Source organism: Sus scrofa, chromosome 6 (genome assembly GCF_054392235.1).
Source record: "Sus scrofa isolate SSC_HxYL_T2T_F1_AM1 chromosome 6, Sscrofa_HxYL_maternal_Yorkshire_Landrace_v2.0, whole genome shotgun sequence".
NCBI classification, from domain to species: Eukaryota; Metazoa; Chordata; class Mammalia; order Artiodactyla; family Suidae; genus Sus; species Sus scrofa.
In genome coordinates this window covers 92,391,103-92,415,384 of record NC_139388.1, presented here as the reverse complement: position 1 = coordinate 92,415,384, position 24,282 = coordinate 92,391,103, and the positions used below count along the sequence as shown (strand labels likewise).

The window sequence follows — 24,282 nt, the reverse complement described above, 5'->3', positions numbered from 1 at the left end:
GCGCGGGCTGGGAGCCGCCGGTCCTGGAATTTTTGCGCGCCTGTTCTGTCGTCTCTTTCTCAGCCTAGCCCAGCCTCACCATGGTGGACGCCTTCGCGGGCACCTGGAAGCTAGTGGACAGCAAGAATTTCGATGACTACATGAAGTCAATTGGTGAGGACGACTCGGGATGTTGGGCTGGGAAGAGGTTGGCCGCGTGCCCGGCCGGAGCCTTGCTCCAGCCCTGGCTGGGACCCTGTGCGCAGGCTGCATCCCTCTTGGTCAAAGATGCAGCATCCGGAGACGCGGAGAAGGTGGTAGCCTGGGCTGGAGCTTGCGAGGCCTCTTGGGAGGGAGCTTTCATGGTCTGAACCTGGCGAAAGAGATTCCCAGGCAAGGAGGCATAAGGAGGCCGCTGTGTCAGTGTGGGGGCAGGAAGGCGCTTTCGAGGAAGAAGGGCGTAGGATTCGTGGGTAAGGGGGTGAGTTTGGATAAAAGGGAAGCATTGGTCCCAGAAGGTCGGTGGGAGGCTAGCTAGGGGAGGAAAAGAACTGGTGCATGGGAGGTTTAGGAACTGGAGACTATGAACACTGAAAGGGAAGCAGTGGATGGGGGAAGTGTTTTATGGCCTAAAGAAGTAAGGAATCCCCAGGAGGAGGAAGATGGAAGAGCGGACAATGGTGAATGGGATATGAGGAGGGGGTGAGACAGGGGTCTGCACAGTTCGCAAAAATTTCTGCTCCTCTATGTTGGGTTAAAGGATTCTCACTGGAAGGTGCCCTCTTTTTTTTTTCTTTTTTTCTTTTTTTTTTTGTCTTTTTGCCATTTCTTGGGCCGCTCCCGCAGCATAAGGAGGTTCCCAGGCTAGAGGTCTAATCGGAGCTGTAGCTGCCAGCCTACGCCAGAGCCACAGCAACGCGGGACCCGAGCCGGGTCTGCGACCTTCACCACAGCTCACGGCAGTGCCAGATCTGTTAACCCACTGAGCAAGGCCAGGGATTGAACCCGCAATGTCATGGTTCGTAGTCGGATTCGTTAACCACTGTGCCACAATGGGAACTCCGGTGCCCTCTTTCTTTTTCTCAACCAACCTCTGACCTTGTCCTACAGTGTGTAACCAGGCTTTAGTCACTAGTGAGTCTAGTGGTAGGATAGGGCAAGAGCCCCCAACACCAGCTGCAACCCAAGACCTGGTAGAGGAAGGCAGGGAGGGTCTTTGGTCCACAAGTGTGTGATGCTGGGATGGGGGAGAATGAAGAGGGAAAGAATCTTGCACAGGACGACTCTGGAGACCGCTTGTTCCGCTTGTTCCGACAGATGGAGAAGCCAAGACTCAGAAAGAGTACAGATTTATCATCAATTCCGCAGCAGGGCTGATGTGAAAACCTAAGGGCCCTAGGGCTGGGAGTGGCAAGAACTGCTTAGCTAATGATTGACTTTAGCCCTTCCGCTCTTGATATGCATTCAGGGAGGGTGATATCCTTTCTCTGGAATCCCCAGCTGAGATTATCCTAGTTCCCTAGGCTGGGATAAGGAAAACTGGAATGTTGTTCATGATTGAGCTGGATTCCTTGCCTTTTCCAAGGGAAGAGGTGCTGGATTACAGCAGATAGCCAGGGGTGGGGGCCATCTGGGCACCTCCTGCCTCTGTTCCTGACCCCTGAAATAAGGACCACAAGTGTTGGCTTTTTTTTTTTTTTTTTTTTTTTTGTCTTTTTGCCTTTTCTAGGGTCGCTCCCACGGCATATGGAGGTTCCCAGGCTAGGGGTCCAATCGGAGCTGTAGCCACCAGCCTACGTCAGAGCCACAGCAACGCGGGATCCGAGCCGCATCTACAACCTACAGCTCACGGCAACACCGCATCCTTAACCCACTGAGCAAGGCCAGGGATCGAACCCACAACCTCATGGCTCCTAGTCGGATTCGTTAACAACTGCGCCAGACAGAAACTCCAAGTGTTGGCTCTTGGGGCCAAAGCACTCAACTGCCCCTACTCCATGCTGAACACTATGCCCCATAACTCCAGGAAGGTAGCAATTCTTGGGAGAAGGGGGTGGGGGTGGGAGCCCAGCAGCTATAGAGGAAGTTGGAATGCCTGGAGCTAGTTCCTCTCCCAGCAGACATTAGAACTGAAGACCTGGCTCCCTGAAGTGAGTTGCAACATCCTTACCACCCTCACTCCCTTATTTTGGGAGTGGGCAAGTGGGCTGAGAGTCCATCCAGCCGGCTTGTAACAGATGGAAAAAATGAGAGGCCCATGCGGGAGAAGACCTTCCTCGGCTCTCAATAAATAACTTCAGCTTAATTTCTGAGTAGAAAGCAACTCTTCCTGAGTCTCCTAATTCTGTAACTTTCTCTTGGCTCAGTCCCTCACCCACCCCACAGTGTGTCCTTCCCTTCCTCAAACACCCCACATCTCTGGGCAGGTCCTAAGTAAACAGAGCTCCTTGTGCAGTGACAAGGCCCTGCTCTGTGCTGGGGAGTGGGACCGGCCTGACTCACTGACAGCAGGTGGCAAGGCCAGGTACTTCCGTGGCTAGGCAGGATGGGCCAGCAGCAGCACAGCTGCAGGGGCTCCCTGTGCCCCTCTTGTTCAGACCAAGAGTTCTCAGAGGACAAAGAAGTACAGCCTAGTTAGTACCAGTGATCTCAGGCACACCTGGTAGCCTTAGAGTCTGGATGTAGTACATGCTGGGAGGCAGACTGGCCCAGCAAGAATAGTGAACAGTTTTGGAGCCTGAATTCAAATCTAGATCTACCGTTTACTCTTTGATTTTGGGCAAGTCATTGCACTCTAAGCCTCATTTGTAAATTGGGCTGTTACAAGCATTAAGTAAAACAATCCATGTAGCCAGGCACATATGGGGACTTTCTACTCACCACTTCCCCATGGCCTCTGCCTTTGGAGGAGAGCTTAGCAGTGGCTGCAGGGAGCAGAGGGGAGGTTGGAGGTAAAAGGACAAAACGCAGGGAAGCCGAGACCTACAGGGCTTTTGTCCACACTGTCTTGTACCACTTGGGGAAGTTCCTCTGGGCCTTAATTGGAGACCTGAATGCCTGCCTCTTTAGGCCTCTCCTAAATCTGCACATTCTCTTCTGCCTACTTCCTAAATCGTGGCTAAGATGCTTGGAAAATGTCTTTGTTACTATATATGGGGAAGAAGAGCGCCAGTGTGTCTCAGGATAAAAATTTAGAAAGGTGGAAAGTTCTTGTCCATAAGGCTCTGGAAGGCAAAGCCCACATTTACCTTCGTTCTCCCTCGGCCTGTGACCTGAATGCTGCTCAGGAGCCTGGAAGGGAGCCTTGTGCTCCAGCCTTGGGAGGGAGTATAGCTGAGCAGTAAAGCGAGCTCTGCCATTGAACATTCTGGGCTTGAATTCCAGATTTGGACTCTGGGCTTCAACTTACTCTGTTTTTGCATCTGTAGAGTTAATAACACAGATCCTTCAGGGAGACTGGAAGAATTGAATGAGATTACATGTGTAGTTGTTCTACTACACAGAAAGCACTTAATAGTTTTTTTTTTTTTTTTTTTTTTTTTTTGTCTTTTTAGGGCCATATCCATGGCACATGGAGTTCCCAAGCTAGGGGTCCAATCAGAGCTGAAGCGCTAGCTTTTGCCAGAGCCACAGCAGCACGGGTTCCGAGCCCTGTCCTTAACCCACCAAGCGAGGCCAGGGATTGAACCCGCATCCTCATGGATACTAGTTGAGTTTGTTAACCACTGAGCCACGATGTAAACTCCCAATGGTAGCTTATTCTAATCTCGGCTCTACCACTGACTTGCTGTGAGGCATGCCTGTTCCTTAAGCTTCTCATTTGTCTAATGGGATCAGTAATGTCTCTTCATAGCACAGAGCTACGAAGACTGAATTTAAAAACAGCCATGCAGCCTTTGAAAATTCTTGCCCTCCTCCTTCCTCTTTCCCACATCTAGGCCTAAGAGCTGTTTGCTGTCTGCCGGGTCTGTTCCAGCTTGTACTCATAACCTTCCCTCTGCCCTCAGGTGTGGGTTTTGCCACCAGGCAGGTGGCCAACATGACCAAGCCTACCACAATCATCGAAGTGAATGGGGACACAATCATCATAAAAACACAAAGCACCTTCAAGAGCACAGAGATCAGCTTCAAGCTGGGAGTGGAGTTTGATGAGACAACAGCAGATGACAGGAAGGTCAAGGTGAGTTGAGGGAAGTGTCACAGGGAATGAAAGTCCCTGAAGGGGAATAGGATGGCACCCTATTATTGCACCTTGAGGGGTAGGATGTTATGAGGAATTGAAACAAAGTCCCTAAAGCCTGTGCAGTGCTGGGATGTCCTGAGTGCTAAAAGCATGTCCTGTCCTCTTGTTTTCCTCCCTCCCTTCTTGGGAAGCATCTACCTGTTACCTCTGGACGAGGGCAGCATCAAGCCAGGATATTCTGACCTCCGTGTCTGCTGCAGCTCCAGCTGGGTGACCTTGTGCCTGGCATGCAACACCTCTGGCTTTCTTCCCCCTTCCATAGATGGGGGTTATGTGGACATGGCTGTAACCTCAAGTGCTTTAGGACAATGCCCTGAAGTCAAATCCTCTGCTAAATAGGCCATCCTGGCCTCTAGCAGCAGAGACAGCTGGGGGCAAGAGGTTGAAACCTACTCAGATGCTTCTGCTTCTCCAGCCACCACCTCTTGGGCTTGGCCAGTGACCCTGAGGAACTGTTTCCAAGGCTGCCAGCCCACAAGCAGGAAAAACTATGTTCTGGATGGAGCATTGCCTTCGGTGTGTTTGAGTGTCTTTCTGCCAAGCCTCAGCTCCCCCCTCCTTCCAAGGAGGAGGGGACATCTACCCTCTCTCAGGACCGGCTACCCTGCAGCAGCTTGCCTCAGGCCTCCCAGCCCCTGGGCCAGGCATGGAAGAGGGAGAACTGGGAGGTTTGCTCTCTACAGGGTGTCCCTATAGTAGTATCTTTTCACCAGACCCGATCATTCAGCTACTCAGCTGTTTCCTCTTCCTCACAGCTGCCTCCAATAGTTTCCTCCTTGTGGAGGAAGCGGGCAGCAGAGATGGGACAGTACCCAGAGATGGAGAGGTGCCTGTCCTACCACATGCTTTTAACTTAAAGTAGCCTACCTTCTTGAGGGGCAAGAAATCCAATTAAACGCCAACAGTTCTATGGGATGGCCAGGCTAGAAATAATCTGCTCTGAGTGGACAAAAAGCTGGGGGAATGGGAATGAGGAAGGTGATCATAAGGGTGTACCCCTAGCCCTAAACACACACAGCCTTTTCAGATTCTCCTATTAAGCCTGCTCAGTCACGGTCCCCTAGCCTGGCTTAGAGCCCCCAGACTTCTAGAAGAGACACCTGGGAGAGCTGCCAAATGAGAACCAGCTGATGTGGACTGGCAGCAGCACCCAGAAGAGTTTAAGTGGACATTTAACCAGGGCTGTGGAACACTCCAAGGGTACCCAGCCCCAGGACAAGGCAGTTGCTGCCCACTTGTCAGCTGAAGGGCTCACATGATATGGACCAAGAGGAGTAGGAATACAGGGCAGAGTCCTAATTTTCCAATAACTCCCATTCCTGAGAGTTTGTTTTTTGTTTTTTGTTTTTTTGCTTTTTGGGGCCTCACCCGTGGCATATGGAAGTTCCCAGGCTCTAGAGGTCTAATTTGAGCTGCATCTGCCGGCCCATACCACAGCCACAGCCAAGCCATGTCTGTGAACTACACAGCTCACAGCAATGCCGGATCCTTAACCCACTGAGCGAGGCCAGGCATCGAACCTGAGTCTTCATGGATACTAGTCAGGTTTGTTAGTGCTGAGCCTCGATGGGAACTCCCCCAAGAATCTTTTAGACATTGTGTGTGATCACCATTAGGCTGGAGAGTCTCAGGACCATTCTTCCTCCCCAGTCTTTCCCAGGGATTAGGCTGGTACATGCACCTTTTATCTTAGTGGGACTGGGGCTGTGGGCATCCCCTGGAGTATAGGATAAGTGCCCATCTTGAAGGCTGGTGGCACTTCTCTAGCTGGGCTGTCTGACTCTACCATATTGTCCACCTCTCCCTCCCTGCCCAGCACCTGAAGGCCCCTCCCCCCACCAAGCAGCAGTGGTGAACTACACCTCCCATGGGGTTAGCTTGAAGGTGGGCTACCTGAGCTCTGGTCCTAGCACCATCAACAGTTTAGGTTAGAGGCTGAGTCTGCTGTGGCCAGAGTGACCAGACACCCCCTTCCTGTCCCTCAATCCCAGCTCAGGCCTCTACCCTCTTTCCACAGTCCATTGTGACACTGGATGGAGGCAAACTTGTCCACCTGCAGAAGTGGAATGGACAAGAGACAACGCTTGTTCGGGAACTAGTTGATGGGAAACTCATCCTGGTAAGATGGACAACTTTGGAGTCTCACCCAGTTGGTTCTTACTGCCCCTTCAGCCAACCCTACTGTGAAAAGCCAAGGTTCCCTGGGACCAGTGGAAGCTGGGATAGTGGAGGGTGGAGGCAAGGCTGGGTGGCATTAGGCATTAGGTAGGAATTTTCTTATGTAGTGGCTTTGGACTCACACAAGATTGGGTTTAAATCACAGTTTATAGGCTACATGACTTGGGGTAAGTTAGGTTCTCCATGTCCAACTGTAAAGTGGGTATTAATGACACCAGCCTTGGAGGGCTGCTGTGAAGTCTGAGGGAGATGGTGGATGAGGAGCACAGGATCACTGGCATGAGAGAACTATAGTAGGCATGCGCCATTGCCTTAGTTTCATTCTGCTTCACCCAGGAAGCAGTAGAAAGCGGGGCCAAATCTGATCCCAGGTCCTGGTGAGAGGCTCTCATCTCCTAAGCCTTGGGGCAGAGGCAGGCTGGTGATGGTGGGGCCCTGGCTGATAGCACAGCCCTTTCTATTTCATTTCAGGCTCACCTCCTCTCAGTGCTTTCTGTGCCTGGCCTATCTGACCATGGCCTGGGTTGGAGGCAACAATCAGGCTGGCAGCATGTTTAGGGACACACTTGGGGACATCACTGGAAGAATGGAGCCTTGACTGAATACCCCCAGGGGCAGAGACAGCAGCCAGCTGTGGTCTCTACCACTTAACTCTGTAGCACCTCAGGTTTTTGCCTCAGTATCTTCACTGCAGACCCTCCTGGGTCAGTGTGACCTGCTGACTGCATTCTTGCACTCAAACAGGGCAGGGGCCCAGCAGAGTTAAGAATGAGGTACCTGGCTCAGGTGGGAATGTGATATACAGAACCAAATACTCACTGGGCATTCAGGTTATGGTGAAACCATGATGCCTGGCAGGATGATGGGGTTTTGGCCCTGGCACTGCCCTAAGTTAGGGAAGGAATGGAGAGTTGGTGGCCTAGTAGAGTCCTTTCCCCAAGCATCTCTGGGCATTTTTGTTCACCCATTTACTATGTACCAGGCACCATCTTAGGCACAAAGGATGACAGAAGAATGGTACAAGGGAAAGAGAAATGCTCTAGGATCTTGACCAAGTTACCTCCTCAAAGCTCATTTTCCCAAGTCTCTACGAGAGGAATTACAGTGCTGAACTTGAAGACCTGGTGTAAGCATTAGGAAAAAATACATGTCAAGTACCTGGCATGTAGTAGGTAGTAAATGACGATTATTAGCATGAAGGTAGAGGGCTTTCCCCGGCAGAGTGAAGAGTGCTCCCAGTACCTTCTGTGCCCTTACCCCTGCCCTAATCTGACCCTCTTTTATTCCAGACACTCACCCATGGCAGTGCAGTTTGCACTCGCACTTACGAGAAAGAGGCATGACCTGCCCATCCCTTCGACTGTTCCTGCCAATTGGCTACTCCTGGACTCAGCACCAGATTGCCTCATTTTTTCCTCTGGCATTTTGTAAAAATCTACTTTGGGGATATTCTCCTGGGGTCAGGTTGCACCAGCCTGCGTTCAGTTCCGGTTCTTGTTGTGTATGTTTGTTTTTTTTTAATTGCATCCAAAGGGTGCTCTGAGGTCAATAAAATAGCCAAGGCCACCCAGCTGCCTCTTTGTCTTTGGTGACATGACTCTGGGAGTTCCAGTTTCAGTGTGTGTCAGAGTGGGCAGAGATGACTGCCATTCAGGAAGATGCACTGGATGAGACTGAAGTGGACAGTGTCAGGAACAGTGATAGATGATCACCTTACACATACAAGAAATTAAACCGCTGTACCTACACCTTGTCTTTACACTGCCCTCTTCCTATGGCCAAGTGAGCTCGTCCAGCCTGGAATAATCACTCAGTGGCAAGGCTTCTGAAATGTCACCTCAGGCCTGTCCTGCACTGAATGCCCTGGAGTCTGGACAGTTGCCCTTTGTGGAAGGCAGTGGTCTCTTTCCAGAAAGTAGGCTCAGGACACAAGCCAGGCACAAGAAAATGCCCACTGGCCAAGAGGACCGCTGAGCTTCTGCCAGGCCGTTACCTGCGGTTACAGATCCTTACTGGCTCTCCAGTCAGCCCTAGGGGAGAGGTCAACTGATCATTACAGAAGAGAGGCTTATAAGTGATCTCCTAAGAAGGCTAGGACCTGCCAGTGTCTTTGGCTCAGAACCTTTGCTGGGCCTCTCTCCAAGGTCTAAGGTAACATATTAAATGTTTTTCTGTCAACTAATGCACACTCAGTAACTTTTAAGTTTGGAGGTTACAGGAAGAGATTATACCAGTTAAGACTCTCAGTAAGTTTAAAACCAAACACACTTCCATTTAGTGCCAGGAATTTAAGCAGAGACCTGAAATGGAACCATTTGACTCACACTGTAGTAAATGCAAAGTAAAGCAACGATCTTGGCTTGAGCTGTTTGGTTCAGTGGTCTGATGGAATGTCACACACAAGCTGAGTCACTGCAAACAATGGTTTCTGGCTGTGACTGCTGGCTGTCGCTTCTAACACAGTAGAATCGTGTTGGGGGACTGGAAAAAGTGAGCACCACTTCTTACCATGTTCTCCCTTGTACTGCCAGTCTCCCTCTGCGCCTGTGTTGGATGCTACAGAGATCACCCACCAATTAGCCCAGGGCAGACCAACAGCAGGCCAATCACTGTCCTCCAACTATAGCCAGACTCACCTCCACAGCAGTACCTGTGGCTCTAGCCTAGACTCCTGTATAGGAATCTGGCTCTGGCAGTGGCAGCTGGAGAGGTTAACAGGACCTCCTGCTGAATGAAGGAAGTTGGGTCGATGAGAGGGTGAGCTGCAGGGGTCACTTGCAGAGGGACCAGGAGTGATAAGGAAACAACTCGTTCAGGCAGATGGTTTTGATACTTAACTCCCAAACCTGCCTGTGGCTAAGGGGAAGCCACCTTCCATGGGAGAGAAAATGGGGTGGGAGGCCACATTCTCACTAGTGAGTCCTTCCAGGAGCCAGGGCTTCAAGGTACAAGGCTCCGGTTTCCTTCTCTCAACCACCCCTTCTACTCTTTCCACTCTCACTCCTTGTGCTTCTTCTTGTGCTTCTTCTTCTTTTTCTTCTTCTTGGCCGCCTTGTTGTCTTTTGATGTGTGCCTTGCCCTCTTGCCTGTATCACTCTCAGAGTCTGAGCTGTCAGAGTTAGATGACTTCCTGTCTCTATGTTTCTTTTTCTTCTTTTCCTGAACAAAAAAATAAACAAGAATCTCAACATTGTATGTGCATATTTGCTTTTAAAAATATGGCATGTGCAGTTTCTGCTGTGGTGCAGTGGATTAAGAATCTGACTATAGTGGCTTGGGTTGCTGTGGAGGCAAAGGTTTGATCCTTGGCCCCTCAGGAGAAGGCTAAAGGATCTGGCATTGCCACAGCTATGGAACCTGTGAGTCGGATTTGACCCCTGGCCCAGGAACTTACATAGGCCAAGGGTGTGGCCATTAAAAAAATAATGGCATGTAATCAGTAGGGAATAACTTAATAAATAATAAAACATTAATTAAAAAATAAATTACATCTTTGGGTACCAACAAGAAAAAAATGCTCAAAACAAGGGAAAGTAGATCAAGTCATGAGTTCTTTATTTTTTGCTTTTTAGGGCTGCACATGTGGCATATGGAAGTTCCCAGGCTAGAGGTTGAATTGGAGCTACAGCTGTCCCAGATCCATGCAAACTACACCTGAGCTCACAGCAACGCCAGATCCCTAACCCACTGAGCAAGGCCAGGGATTGAACCTGCATCCTCATGGATCCTAGTCGGATTCATTTAATGCTGAGCCACGAAGGGAACTTGCAAGTCATGGAGTGAGTGCTGTGGTGCAGTGGGTTAAGGATCCAGCGTTTCCAGATTGGATCCCCGGCCCAGGAACTTCCATATGTTGCAGGTGCAGCCAAAAAAAAAGATCAAGTCATAATTATAATGAAGTATGTATTTTAGGCTCCAGGGTATGTAACATGCATGTGTATAAACACGTGCACATATACATGCATACTATATATATATTTACATATATTAATTATAATAGTACATTAAATTATATAACATGTATGTTTTAACATACCTGTATGTATTTAAAATACACAGAAAACAACAGAAAGCACACAAACAAGTAGAAAGTTTTACCCCAGCAATGAAATCGATACAGGAAAGCTGGGGTCTTTCACTGTCCTTTTTCATTTTCTTAAAGCAAGCATTTATTACTTTCATTTTTAAAAAGCATACGATATTAAAGCTGAATGGAGTCCTTAGAGAGCACTTTGTTAAGATACAGTACCTCACATGCCCCAAAATAAGAAAGTAAGAGACTTAGGACTCCTGACTCCCAGCCTGCTTTCTTTTTGACCCTTCTGCCAGGGAAAATAACTGCCCTCAATTAATAAGGCTCCACCTGCTGCTCTTGAAAATTTAACATTTCTCTCTAACTTTCACAACCACCTTACTGATAAAGAACTTTCTCAACACTATACCCACCACGCCATGCTGCCAGACTCACATCACAAACACATACAAAGGATGAGACATTTCCAGGCTTCTGTAGGGTGCTCCCAGCAGTTTTTAAGCACTGCACAAAACTTTTCCTTGAATTGCGCATGTGTGTATATTGTCTCCATAAGGTTTTCTAAGAAGGCGAGATTATGAGAGGAGAAAGAGAGTAGAAGAGGGCAAGGTTCCTGCTCCTATAGGCTTCCAACCAGTATCCTGAGAGCATAAGTCTGCTTAAGACCAGGTCTTGGGAGCTGGCTGCGAGAAACGGTGGACAAAACAGGGAACCTGATGTGAGACCCAGACTTAGTTCTGGCTCTGCCACTTAACCACTACTCTTCTGTAACCCTGGGCAAATCATTTCACCTCACTGAAGCCTCGTCCCCCAAATGTAAAACAGAGATAAGAAGAGTACCTATGTCACAGAGCTGTGGTGAAGATTTAATGAGATAGTATCTGTGGCTGCAGAATTTGGAAGCCATGGCCCTGATCACACAGGTAGGGCTGGGATCTGCATGCAGATCATATAACTGAAAATCTCTGGAGTCTCCCTCTGTAGCATATGGTCCCTCTTCCTGTATGACGATGGGAGGCCGCATGGTATATGGTGGTCAGAACAACAATTTGAGAATATGGTAAGTCAAATTCCAACTCTGACACTTACTTTGTGACTTAGAACAAGAGACAACTTTCTGGAATGCCAGTTTTCAGTAAATTACAAATAATACCTACTTCAAAGGATGCTATGAGGATTAAACACGGTAAATACTAACTATAGTGCCTGATAGACCGTAGGCACTTGGTGGTAGCTGCAAGTATAGTATTATTTTCTCATTTCACAGAACTCCAGAAGGTTCTGACAGTCTGGGCAATTATCTATGGCAGATAAATCAAAGTTGTGACAGGAGATTAAACCAAAATTCTTTCTTGGAGTCCTCAATGGAGTAGAGAAGCTTCCTAAGCCCAAATCGACAAGCTGTGGGAACCATGTTGGGAAGAAGCTAATAGTCCTCAAATCAGCAGGGTTGCAATTTCCCGGATGACAAGATCATGGAAGCCAATCATGGGCTATATGGGCTTGGCAGCCTCACCAGTTTGTGTCCCTTAGGTGGGACAAAATCCTGGGAAAGAATAAGCAAATGCAGAGTCTAGTACCAATTCCCCCAAGCCTGGATAAATATATGAGAAAGGAGAATAATAATACTTCCTTATAACCAAATAGCACTTTAGTTTATTAAGCCTTCTTCATCCCGTATCTTGTAATAATAATCTGGTAAAGTAAAAATTTAGGAATTATTACTACCATTTTACAGAGGCAAATAAACATTGCAACTCAAGTAAAGTGAGCTGAGCTACCCGAAAAGAATGTTACACTTTCTAACTCAGTTTGGCATTATTTCCACTCTGCTCTCTCAATGATGCAGGTTCAGGAGGAGGGAAGAAAAAAAACAAATTGCTAGAGAGAACCCTGGCATGCTGGAATGTGTTTAGGGCTGCACCCTTGGCATGTGGAAGTTCCCAAGCTAGGGGTCAAATTGAGCTACAGCTGTGGGCCTACATCACAGCCAGAGCAACTTGGGACCTGAGCTGCATCTGTGACCTACAGCAAAGCTCACAGCAAAGCCAGATCCCCGACCCACTGAGCAAGGCCAGGGATTGAACCCGCATCCTCATGGATACTAGTGGGATTTGTTTCCACTGCACCACAATGGGTACTGCTTAAACCTCAATCTTGATGTAGATGTAAAAGCTCTTTTACAACCTGAACAAAGAAAATCTAGTCCTCCAGCAGGTGGCATCATTTTCATTATCGGTCTAACCTTGAGCTAGAGAGCAAAAATTACTTTATATGTTGTGGTTCAAAAGGAAAGTTGGGAAAAGACGAAAAGTCAGAAGTAAAGTAACTTCTAGTCCCTTGATGACATTCTAGGTGGAAGGAGAGCATAGGATAAAGAGTAATGACCCAGGGTTGTTTGCTCAGGGCAGACAGGCCAGAGGGGCAGGGGAAAGAAGCCACTGCTCAAATGCTCTCTAGGAAAAGCACACATCTATCTGGTGCTATAGCAGCTAGCCCATCTACTTTCTCAGAAACAGGAGAGCAGCTACCTAGTGTGAGAGAAATACAAAAACTGAGAAAGGGAAGAGCAGCTAATTGAGTATTTAATTTTCTAGATGCTGAGGTGGAGACTTTGCAGGCATCCCTCATGAACTTCACAACATATTAAATGGACATAATCATCTCTATTTTTTTTTTGTCATTTTGTCTTTTTAGGGCCGTGCCTGCAGCACACAGAAGTTCCCAGGATAGGGGTTCAATCATAGCTGCAGCCACTGGCCTATGCCACGGCCACAACAATGCCAGATCCGAGCCACGTCTGTGACCTACACCACAGCTCATCATGGATGCTAGTCAGATTCATTTCTGCTGAGCCACGGGAACTCCATCTCTGTATTTTCAGGAAAGAAAACTATAACTTCAGAGAGGTTAAGTGAGATAAAGTGACTTACTCAATTGGTAGACCCAGGATTCAACTCAGGCTGGATCCCAAACTAAATGTTCTTTTTTGCCCTATCTATATTAAAGGCAGGACCTAATTTAGCATTTCCCAACCCAAGGGCACTGATCTAGCCAGAAATCCAGCAAGCAAGTATTTATTCTTTTTTAATATATTGTTAAGAATTATTCTCTCTCTCTTTTTTTTTTTTTTTTTTTTTTTTTTTTTTGGTCTTTTTGCCTTTTCTAGGGCCGCTTCCTGCGTCATATGGAGGTTCCCAGGCTAGGGGTCTAATCGGAGCTGTAGCCACCGGCCTACAGCAGAGCCACAGTAACGCGGGATCCAAGCCGTGTCTGCAACCTACACCACAGCTCACGGCAACGCCAGATCCTTAACCCACTGAGCAAGGCCAAGGACCGAACCTACAACCTCATGGTTCCTAGTCGGATTCGTTAACCACCGCGCCACAACGGGAACTCCTTTAAGAATTATTCTTGAGAAAACACCGGTTAGGAGTTCTAAAAGAGGAATTGTAAAAAAAAAAAAAAAAAAAAAAGAAAGCATTGGTTATTTATTCTCTGTTTTTTTTGGGTTTTTTTTTCCCTCACACCACAACTCACGGCAACACAGGGTCCTTAGCTCACTGAGCAAGGCCAGGGATGGAACCTGCATCCTCATAGATACTAGTCAGGTTTGTTAACAACTGAGCCACGGACGGAACTCCTATTCTCTTATTCTTGAGAAATGATTGATTCTCAAGAGAAAATTTGATGTTCAAACTGATTCTCTAGGGTGGATTTTTTTTTTTTTTTTTTTTGGCCATGCCGGCAGCATGTGGAAGCTCCCGGGCCAAGGATTGAACCCATGCCACAGCAGCAATCTGAGTCGCTGCAGTGACAATACTGGATCCTTAACTTGCTGCACCATAGGAGAACCCCTAGGGTGAACTTTTATAAAGTAGGACATAGGGTGATTCCTGACTAGAATTTGCCTATAAGCACCAGTTTATCTCAGCTTGGAAAGGGTAAGACCACAGGGCAAAGGTTTATTAATCAACTCAGAAATATTTACTGAACTTTATTGCCTACAAAGCACTTTACAGAGCCATAGTTACATACAGTGTTGCTTAGGAGATAAGAAGACCACACTGATTTTTAATAGAATTCAGACAAAAAATACCTACTAGTGCAAGGCTACAGTAGCAGATGCAAAGTAAACACATCTGGTAGCTCAGTAGTGGTGACTGGCGCCATTCCTCTAAACCTGAGCCAACCTCATCAAACAAGGGAAAGAATAACTCCTTATACCCATTCAGGACATCCATTCAACAAATACTTGCTGAGTACCTTCTATGAGCCAGGAATATCTAGTAAATAATTTGTCTCTTATAACAGTTGAATGATTGTTAGAATTGACTATTAGAAATCAGGGATCAGGAGCCTTCAAGGGACAAGTTAATCAAGGAGAAAGACTAATTAAGATACTAGGCAGTCCATGGAAGTGATGTAAGAAAAGTACAAAAAATATGCCATGGACATACGAGGGAAACAAATCAATTGTCTGAGGAATTTGAGGACGGCCTCACTGAAGGATATGGAACGTGTGTACTTTTGAAGGTATGAATGTGGTCGTGGCAAGTGGAGTGGTGGTGGTAGAGCTGATGGAAAAAGCAAAGTGAAGGCCTTCTAGCCAGAGGGAAAACAGAATGAAGCGAACGCCTGAAAGAGCCTGAGCAGCTTATTTACCTTGCCCTGGACCCATCCCTTCTCTCCTACTCAAAAACATTAGTCCAGGAGTTCCCGTCGTGGCACAGTGGTTAACGAATCCGACTAGGAACCATGAGGTTTCGGGTTCAATCCCTGGCCTTGTTCAGTGGGTTAAGGATCCAGCATTGCCGTGAGCTGTGGTGTAGGTTGCAGGTGCGGCTCGGATCCAGCACTGCTGTGGCCCTGGTGTAGGCTATGGCTCCAATTAGACCCCTAGCCTGGGATCCTCCATATGCCGCGAGAGCAGCCCAAGAAATGGCAAAAAAAAAAAAAAAAAAAAAAAAATTAGTCCAGGAATTGTCCCCTCTCTCCTGCATCAATTTTTTTCTTCTTTACTGGCTCATCCCCCAAAATAAACGAATGTGTTATACTAGTTCCCATTGAACAAACAAACAAAACAAAACCAACCCTCCTAAACAATTTTAACCACACTGTCAACCCACCCCTCTACTATAACAGCTGCAGTCAAAGTTACCAATGATCTTTCCATGGCCAAATTCATGGTCAATTCTTGGGCCTCATTTACTTGGCCATTCTGTTTTATCTGAGGGCATTCCAATCATTGTGGCTCAGCAGGTTAAGAACCCGACTAGTACCCAGGAAGATGCGAGTTCAATCCCTGCCTTCTTTCAGGGTGTTGGGGATCCAGCATTGCCATGAGCTGTGGTGTAGGTCACAGACATGGCTCAGATTCCAAACTGCTGTGGCTGTGGCCGGCAGCTGTAGCTCTGATTCGACCCCTAGCCTGGGAACTTCCATGTGCCTCGGTATGGCCTTTAAAAAAATAAAAAAATTTAAAAAAATAAATAAATAATAAATAAATAAATCAACAGATCTGCTGTATCTGACATAATAACCCATCTTCCTTAGAACACATTCCTTACTTACTCCCACCATATGCTCTTACTCTCTGCTGACTTCCCCGGCTGTTCTTTCTCAGACTCCTTTGCTAGTTCATCCTCAGCTCCATAATCTCTAAGAGTTGGAAAACTCTGGGGCTCAAGTCTTCTGTTTCTCTTCCCTATATTTACTCTCCAGGAGATCTCATATAAGAACTTAAATATCTTGGGAGGTCCCATCGTGGCTCAGTGGTTAAGGAATCCGACTAGTAACCATGAGGTTGCAGGTTCCATCCCTAGCCTTGCTCAGCCACGTTGCTGTGGCTGTGGCATAGGCTGGTGGCTACAGCTCCAATTAGACCCCTAGCCTGGGAACCTCCATATGCTGCGGGTGCGGCCCTCAAAAAGACAAAAGACAAAAATAAAGAAACAACTTAAATACCATCTATATGTAGATGACTCCCAAATTTATCTTACATGGGCCTTTCCTTTGAACTCCAGAACTACACATCCAATTGTTTGTTCAACATCCATTGTATGTGATAGGCTTCTCAACTCCTATGCCCTGCCCCCACTCCAGCTTTCTCTCTCATCCTCAAACAAAACCCAAATGCTCTTCATTCCCAAACTTACTTCTTCATTCCTTCTCTTAATTAGCCCAAAACTCTGTAGTCACCTTCAACTGTTCTCTTTCCTACTTCACACCCAATCACTCAGCAAATTCTGTCAGCTCTGCCTTCAAAATATATACACACTTCAACTCCCTTCTCACCACCTCCACTATTATCACTCTAGTCCAAGTCCCCATCATCTGACACAGATTATTAATACTGTCTGTTAGCTAACTTTTTACTTCCATTCTTGCAGTCTGACCACCTAATTTCCATATAGTAGCCAGAATAATTCTTCTTAAAAGATAAGTCAGATCATGTCATCCCTCTAGTCAAAACCTTTAATGACATCCATCTCATTCTAAGTGAAAGCTGAAGTCCTCTTTTTCTCCTATAAGGCCCTGGTTTCCTCTACATCATTCACTTCCTCCAGCTACAGTGGCCTCCTTACTGTTCCTTAAACACACCAACCTCATTCCCAGTACCTAGCTATTGTACTTGTTGAAATACTCTCTCACCACTCATATGAGCTTTCTTTTTTTCTTTTGAGAGTCACTCCTGTGACATATGGAAGGTCCTGGGCTCCTGGGCTAGGGGTCAAATCTGAGCCGCATCTGCAAACTACACCACGGCTTGTGGTATAGCCGGATCCTTAGCCCACTGAGCGAGGACAGGGATCAAACCTGTATCCTTATGGATACTAGTTGGGGTCTTAACCTGCTGAACCACAACAGGAACTTCGAGGAGCTTCCTTTCTTACTTCCTTCAAATCCACTCAGGAGTTCCCTGATAGCTCAGTGGGTTAAGGAAATCTGGCTATGCCACCACGGTGGCTCCTGTGCTGTGGTGCAAATTCAATCCCTGGCCTAGGAACTTCCACATGTCGGAGAGTACAGCCAAAAAAAAAAAAACAAAACAAAACAAATGAACAAATATCCACCCAAATGATGCTTTATGAGAAAGGCCTGCCCTTACCATTCTATCAAGAATAGTAAGTCACTAAGCACCCTTATCCCTTCTTTGTCTCATAACCAATTAATTTTTCTCCCATAGCACTTATCAGTATTTGAAATATAAGTAATATTTTGTATTTATTTACCAGTTCATTGTCTGTGACTCCCATTAAGAAGTAAGTGCCGGAGTTCCCGTGGTGGCGCAGTGGTTAACGAATCCGACTAGGAACCATGAGAAGTAAGTGCCATGAAGACAGAGATTTTATCTGTTTTGTCTACTGCTGTATCTGCAATGACTAGAACAGAGCTTGGCATGTAGTAAAAGTTCTTTTAATGAATGAGGCAAAGAGGACAGTGTGTGGATGAAGGCACTGGTGAGAGACGATGCTAGGAAGCTGGAGAGACTGCAAAGTCTTTTTTTTTTTTTTGTCTTTTTGCCTTTTCTAGGGCCACTCCCGCGGCATATGGAGCTTCCCAGGCTAGGGGTCCAATTGGAGCTGTAGCCACCGGCCTACGCCAGAGCCACAGTAATGCCAGATCCAAGCCGCTTCTGCAACCTACACCACAGCTCACGGCAACACCGGATCCCTAACCCCCTGAGCAAGGGCAGGGACCGAACCCGCAACCTCATGGTTCCTAGTCAGGTTCGTTAACCACTGTGCCAAGAGGGGAACTCCAAGACTGAAAAATCTTAAAGGAATAAAGGACTTTATTCCACAGAAGTGGCATTACTGAAGGTTTTTGAGCATGCTACAGCTGACAATTCTCTGTGCTCCAGCAAAATGGGCCCAGGACTGGCAACCTCTAATATAGACACCAGAAGTTCTCTAGACAACAGAACAGAGCCTGCATTGTAGCCAAGGGATGACGTTCTTATTTCCATTCTTCTATATATAATACAGCAAAGAGTAATTATAGTAGCCATATCAAAAGAGGAAAATTATGGAGTTCTCACTGTGGCGCAACAGGATCGGTAGTGTTTCTGCAGCGCTGGGATGCAGTTTTGATGCCCTAGTCCAGTACAGTGGGTTAAAGGGTCCAGCATTGCCACAGCTATGAGGTCGGTTGCAACCGTGGCTTGGATTTGATCCCTGGCCCAGAAACACCATATGCCATGGGGCAGCCAAAAAAGGAAAAAAGAAGAAAATTATATTCTGGATCAAATATAGCTAAATTTCACTAAAGTGGGCAGCCTGACCCCCAAGGCAAATGCTTCCTCATAATACAGCTTGATTCAGGAAAACCCATGACAGCATATGATAAGTGAAAGAGGCTAGCAAAGCACAGACATAGGTTCATGGAAAGATTACCCAGAGTTTCACTACAAAAACCTCTATTCCTATTTTACCAACGTCTTCAAAGCCCATTTCCATTTCCAACACACAGTTCCCTCTTGTTCTAACAAAAGTGACTTACAATTTTCAGACACTGGGATAAAAACTGTCATGGTACTGAATGGGTATTATATAGAACTAAACTGAAGTACACTACATTTTTGGACAAGGACATGCATTCGATTCCTGAATGTCTGATAAAAAGAGGTGGAGGGCTTAGAGCTAGGAAGATCTCTTACTCTTGCCCCTGATCCCTTCATTATTACCTACCAGTGGCAGCAGGAGTGAGTCCCTATTACTCTCCAAACTCAGGAGGGCAGGACTCAGCCAAGGACCCCAAAGAGACTATGGAGCCTACTATTCCAAGGTAGCTGGTGCATGCCTATATGTGCCAGGTACCATTGGGAATAGGTGACACCCTTTCTTTATCCTGGGCTGTTCTTGGTTTCCTAGCACCTTCACCTGTCTTAGAGGTTTTACATTAGACATTCTCTTCTACTAGACTGCAGAAAGAAGTGGGACAATGAAGCAGTCTTTTTTCTTTTTTTTGCTGTGGTGTGCAGCGGCTCATGTGGGATCTCAGTCCCTAGACCAGGGATTGAATCCAGGTCACAGCAGTGAAAGCGCTGAATCCTAACCACTAGACCACCAGGAAACTCTCAATGAATAAATCTCGTGAAGAAACAAGAAATGCGAGCCCAATAGCCTGTTTCTGACTTTCTGATTCTAGTTCTGGGAAGTCCAGAACCAACTAGTACTGGAACACATGTCCAAATCTGCTACCCTCGAACACTCCAAAATATCTATCTCAGGTAGAAGTTTGTATTGGAAAGGAAAGTCAACCTCCTGTTGGAATCAAAGATTTACAGGGGCAAAGGAAACAGACAGGAGGCCCAGAATCTTGATTTACGGTTGTGAACAGAAGAAGATCAATAGAACATTGGATGACTGCTAAAGGTAGCTGATAACAGAGCAAAAACTGACCTTATGAGTCCTGATCACCTAATACAATGCAAAATCGACATGTATGAGGTAGATACATAGTTGGTGAGTAAATAACGGAAGAGCTAAATGAATTAAGAGCTGAAATGTGCAATATAGAAAAGAATATGGGGTTAGTAATCTGAAGAACTGAGTTCTTATTTCAGCACCATCTCTTATAGTTTTGTGACTTTGGGTGAAATAATTTCTCTTAATTTCCATTTTCCTATTGTGTAAAATGGTGGAATAATATCTACTCTGGCTACCACACAGGATTGGTGTAAGTATAAAATGAAACAAAAAAAATATATTTTTTTTGTTTTTTTGTTTTGTTTTGTTTTTTAGGGCTGAACCTGTGGCATATGGAGGTTCCCAGGCTAGGGGGTCCAATTGGAGGCACAATTGCTGGCCTACACCACAGCCACTGCAACGTGGGGTCTGAGCCGCATCTGAGACCTACACCACAGCTCATGGCAACGCCAGATCTTTAACCCACTGAGTGAGGCCAGGGATCGAACCCTCAACCTCATGGTTCCTAGTTGGATTCACTTCCACTGCACCACGAAGGGAATTCCAAACATATTCTTAAAACTATAAATACAAAACAATAAAAGGTATAAAAGATAGTTAAAGGGATTAACAATGAGGTGAAAAGGCAATGTTAGATGATATCTTGGTAGAAACAGTGGGTGGGCATCAAGGGGGAAGTTCTTACAGTTTCAACTCCCTAGAGTATCTTTTTTTTTTTGGTGTGTGTCTTTTTGCCATTTCTAGGGCCGCTCCCACGGCATATGGAGGTTCCCAGGCTAGGGGTTGAATCGGAGCTGTAGCCGCCAGCCTACGACAGAGCCACAGCAGCGCAGGATCTGAGCTGCGTCTGCAACCTACAACCACAGCTCACGGCAACGCCGGATCCTTAACCCACTCAGCAAGGCCAGGGATCGAACCCACAACCTCCTGGTTCCTAGTCAGATTCATTAACCACTGCGCCACAACGGGAACTCCTAGAGTACTTTTTAATCAAAGAGGACTAATGAGTTATAAGTTCATATAGACAATGATACCTTAAAAAATAATAAGGTACAAAAAAATAATAAGGTACAATGATTACTACTGCCATTGTTCATCAGACCACTTCTCTACTAAGTGAAGAGGGATGGAGGGTAGGATAATGGGTTGACTAAGCAGGTCATAAAGACCTCATACCTAGCAGATTCTTAAGATTTATTTTTGTGGGAGTTCCTGTCGTGGCTCAGTGGTTAACGAATCCGACTAGGAATCATGAGGTTGCGGGTTCGGTCCCTGCCCTTGCTCAGTGGGTTAACGATCCGGCATTGCCATGAGCTGTGGTGTAGGTCGAAGATGCGGCTCAGATTCTGCCTTGCTGTGGCTGTGGTGTAGGCCAGCAGCTATAGCTCTGATGTGACCCCTAGCCTGGGAACTTCCATAGGCCACATGAGCAGCCTAAGAAATGGTAAAAAGACAAAAAAAAAAAAAAAAAGAATTATTTTTGTGAACTGAAATACACATCCCAAAGCAGCTTTAGAGACAAACCAATAACTAATTTCACCAGGTGTATTAAGCAATGCAAAAAGAACATAACCAAAGACCTACAGAAATGAGATATTTATACAATCACTTTAGGAGTTTGACAAATGCCATATACCACCCAAAAGGTTATTAAAAGAGAATGAAAAAGCCTTGGCACATATAAATAGTCACAGTTAAAATACAGCTCTACTAAAGAAGTAAAATTACCGGGAGTTCCCGTCGTGGCGCAGTGGTTAACGAATCCAACTAGGAACCACGAGGTTGCGGGTTCGGTCCCTGCCCCTGCTCAGTGGGTTAAGGATCCGGCGTTGCCGTGAGCTGTGGTGTAGGTTGCAGACGCGGCTCAGATCCCGCGTTGCTGTGGCTCTGGCGTAGGCCGGTGGCTACAGCTCCGATTCGACCCCTAGCCTGGGAACCTCCATATGCCGTGGGAGCGGCCCAAAGAAATAGCAAAAAGACAAAAAAAAAAAAAAAAAAAAAAATTACCTGTTTGCAGACATGATCTTACATGTAAAAAATCTTAATATGTTCCACAAAAAACCTGTTAGAACTAATAAGTGATTTCAGAAAAGCTGTAGTATACAAAATCAACATGCAAAAATCAGTTGCATTTCTATACACTAACAATTAGCAATCCAAAAATAAAATTGAGAAAACAATTCCATTTGCAACAGCATCAAAAAGGATAAAATATTTAGGGATACATTTAACCAAGGAGGCAAAAATATCTGTACACTGAAAACTATAAAATTGCTGAAAAAACTTAAGATAATATAAATAAATGGAAAATGATCCGTATTCATGGATTGGGAGACTTAATATGGTTAAGATGTCAATATTACACAAAGTAACTTTTAGATCTGTTGTAACATCAAAATCCCATGACATTTTTTGCAAAAATAGAAAACTTCAGGCATTCTTGTCGAGGCTCAGCAGTACTGAAACCAACTAGTATCCATGAGGACTCAGGTTCGATCCCTGGCCTTGCTCAGTGGGTTAAGGATCTGGCGTTGCTGTGAGCAGTGGTATAAGTTGCAGACTCGGATCCTGCGTTGTTGTGGCTGTGGCGTAAGCCGGCGGCTGGTAGCTCCAATTCAACCCCTAGCCTGGGAACCTCCATATGCTGCAGATGCGGCCCTAAAAAAAGCAAAAAAAATAAAAGAAAAGAAAATTGCAAAACATGGCTTAACAAAGTTAAATAATTCACAAACAACGTACCAGTGGGACACTAGTCACAGTAGCTGAAATCTTAGGAGGGATGTGATCATCCAGGGAGAGAATATACAGATCAATAAATTATTAAACTAATTCTCATAATGGTACACTGGGGCCTTTTTCTTTGTCCAAAAAAAATGAAGATAAGAGTTCCCATTGTGGCTAAGTGGGTTAAGAACCTGACTAGTATTCATGAGGATGCAGGTTTGATCCCTGGCCCCGCTCAGTGAGTTAAGGATCCAGGGTTGCCACAAACTGTGGAATAAGCCAGCAGCTATGGCTCCAATTCGACCCCAAGCCTGGGAACTTCCATATGCTGCTGGTACAGCCCTAAAAAGACATTAAAAAAAAGAAGAAGAAGAAAACAATAATTTGTAGATCATGTCTACTGAGGACAAGGACCTTACCACAGTTTTTACATTTCTAGGTTTGCAATGTCTAGTACAAAATGACCACTCAATAAAAGTTCCCCAAATCTTTAAAAAATAAAACCAGGAGTTCCTGTCGTGGTACAGTGCAAACAAATCTGACCAGGAACAATGAGGACACGGATTCAATCCCTGGTTTCGCTCAGTGGGTTAAGTATCTAGTGTTGCCGTGAGCTGTGGTGTAGGTTGAAGACGCAGCTCAGATTCCGTGTTGCTGTGGCTGTGGTGTAGGCCAGCAGCTGTAGCTCCGATTCAACTCCTAGCCTGGGAACCTCCACATGCCAAGGGTGCAGCCCTAAAAAGACTAAATAAATAAATAAATAAACAAATAAATAAATAAATACACACATACATACATAAATAGATAAATAAATAATAAAACTGGAACCCCCAATGTTAATAACTCATCGCAATCAGAAAAACCCTACACTACATGAGAACAACTATTTCCTTTTTTTTTTTTTTTTTTTTTTGTCTTTTTGCCATTTCTTGGGCCGCTCCCACGGCATATGGAGGTTCCCAGGCTAGGGGTCGAATTGGAGCTGTAGCCGCCAGCCTACGCCAGAGCCACAGCAACGCGGGATCCGAGCCGCGTCTGCGACCTACACCACAGCTTACGGCAACACCGGATCGTTAACCCACTGAGCAAGGGCAGGGATCGAACCTGCAACCTCATGGTTCCTAGTCAGATTCATTAACCACTGCGCCACGACGGGAACTCCCCAACTATTTCCTTTTTTAAAAAAACACACTGGACTTTGTTCTTTATTCTATTAATATCATATATTACATTGATCAATTTTCACACACGGACACAACCTTGCATTACTTGGATAAACCCCACCTGGTCTTGATGCATAGGGTGGCTAGTATGCTGTTGAGAATTTTAATTTTTTTATTTTTTTGGTCACACCTGCGTCATGTGGAAGTTCCAGTGCCAGGAATCAAACCTGCACCACAGCATCAACCTGAGTCATAGCAATGACAACACTGAATCCTTAACCTGCTGAGCCACTCCAAGAGAACAACTATTTCTGATCAAACTATTACAGATTTTGTTTTTTTTTTTTAATTTCCTCTCTGGACTACATGCTACAAGTGCAGTTTTTTTCTGCATCACAATTCTGTTTTGGAGTTTCCTTGTGGAACTCCATATCTATACACATACATATATATATATGTATGTATGTATATGTCTACTTAGAAAAATATTGGAATATATGAAAAATACAATAAGAGTCTGAGTGGAAA

General features: G+C 45.8%; 2 protein-coding genes across 5 annotated transcripts in view; one reads left to right on the top strand and one right to left on the bottom strand.

Moving 5' to 3' along the window:
- Positions 1–37: 37 nt before the first annotated feature.
- On the top strand, positions 38–7,745 carry FABP3 (fatty acid binding protein 3). The gene is made up of 4 exons (NM_001099931.1): positions 38–153; positions 3,987–4,159; positions 6,240–6,341; positions 7,690–7,745. Exons 1-4 carry the CDS (start codon positions 81–83, stop codon positions 7,741–7,743), a joined length of 402 nt encoding a protein of 133 aa, NP_001093401.1. The 5' UTR covers positions 38–80; the 3' UTR covers positions 7,744–7,745.
- The window catches only part of ZCCHC17 (zinc finger CCHC-type containing 17), a 64,813-nt gene continuing 47,059 nt past the window's right edge, over positions 6,529–24,282 (bottom strand). For all 4 annotated transcript variants that reach the window (XM_084963730.1, XM_084963729.1, XM_021095768.2 and 1 more), the window contains exon 8: positions 6,529–9,559. In XM_084963730.1, the coding sequence (XP_084819856.1) occupies positions 9,398–9,559 (162 nt within the window). In that variant the 3' untranslated portion in view covers positions 6,529–9,397. The remainder of the gene's footprint in view (positions 9,560–24,282) is intronic.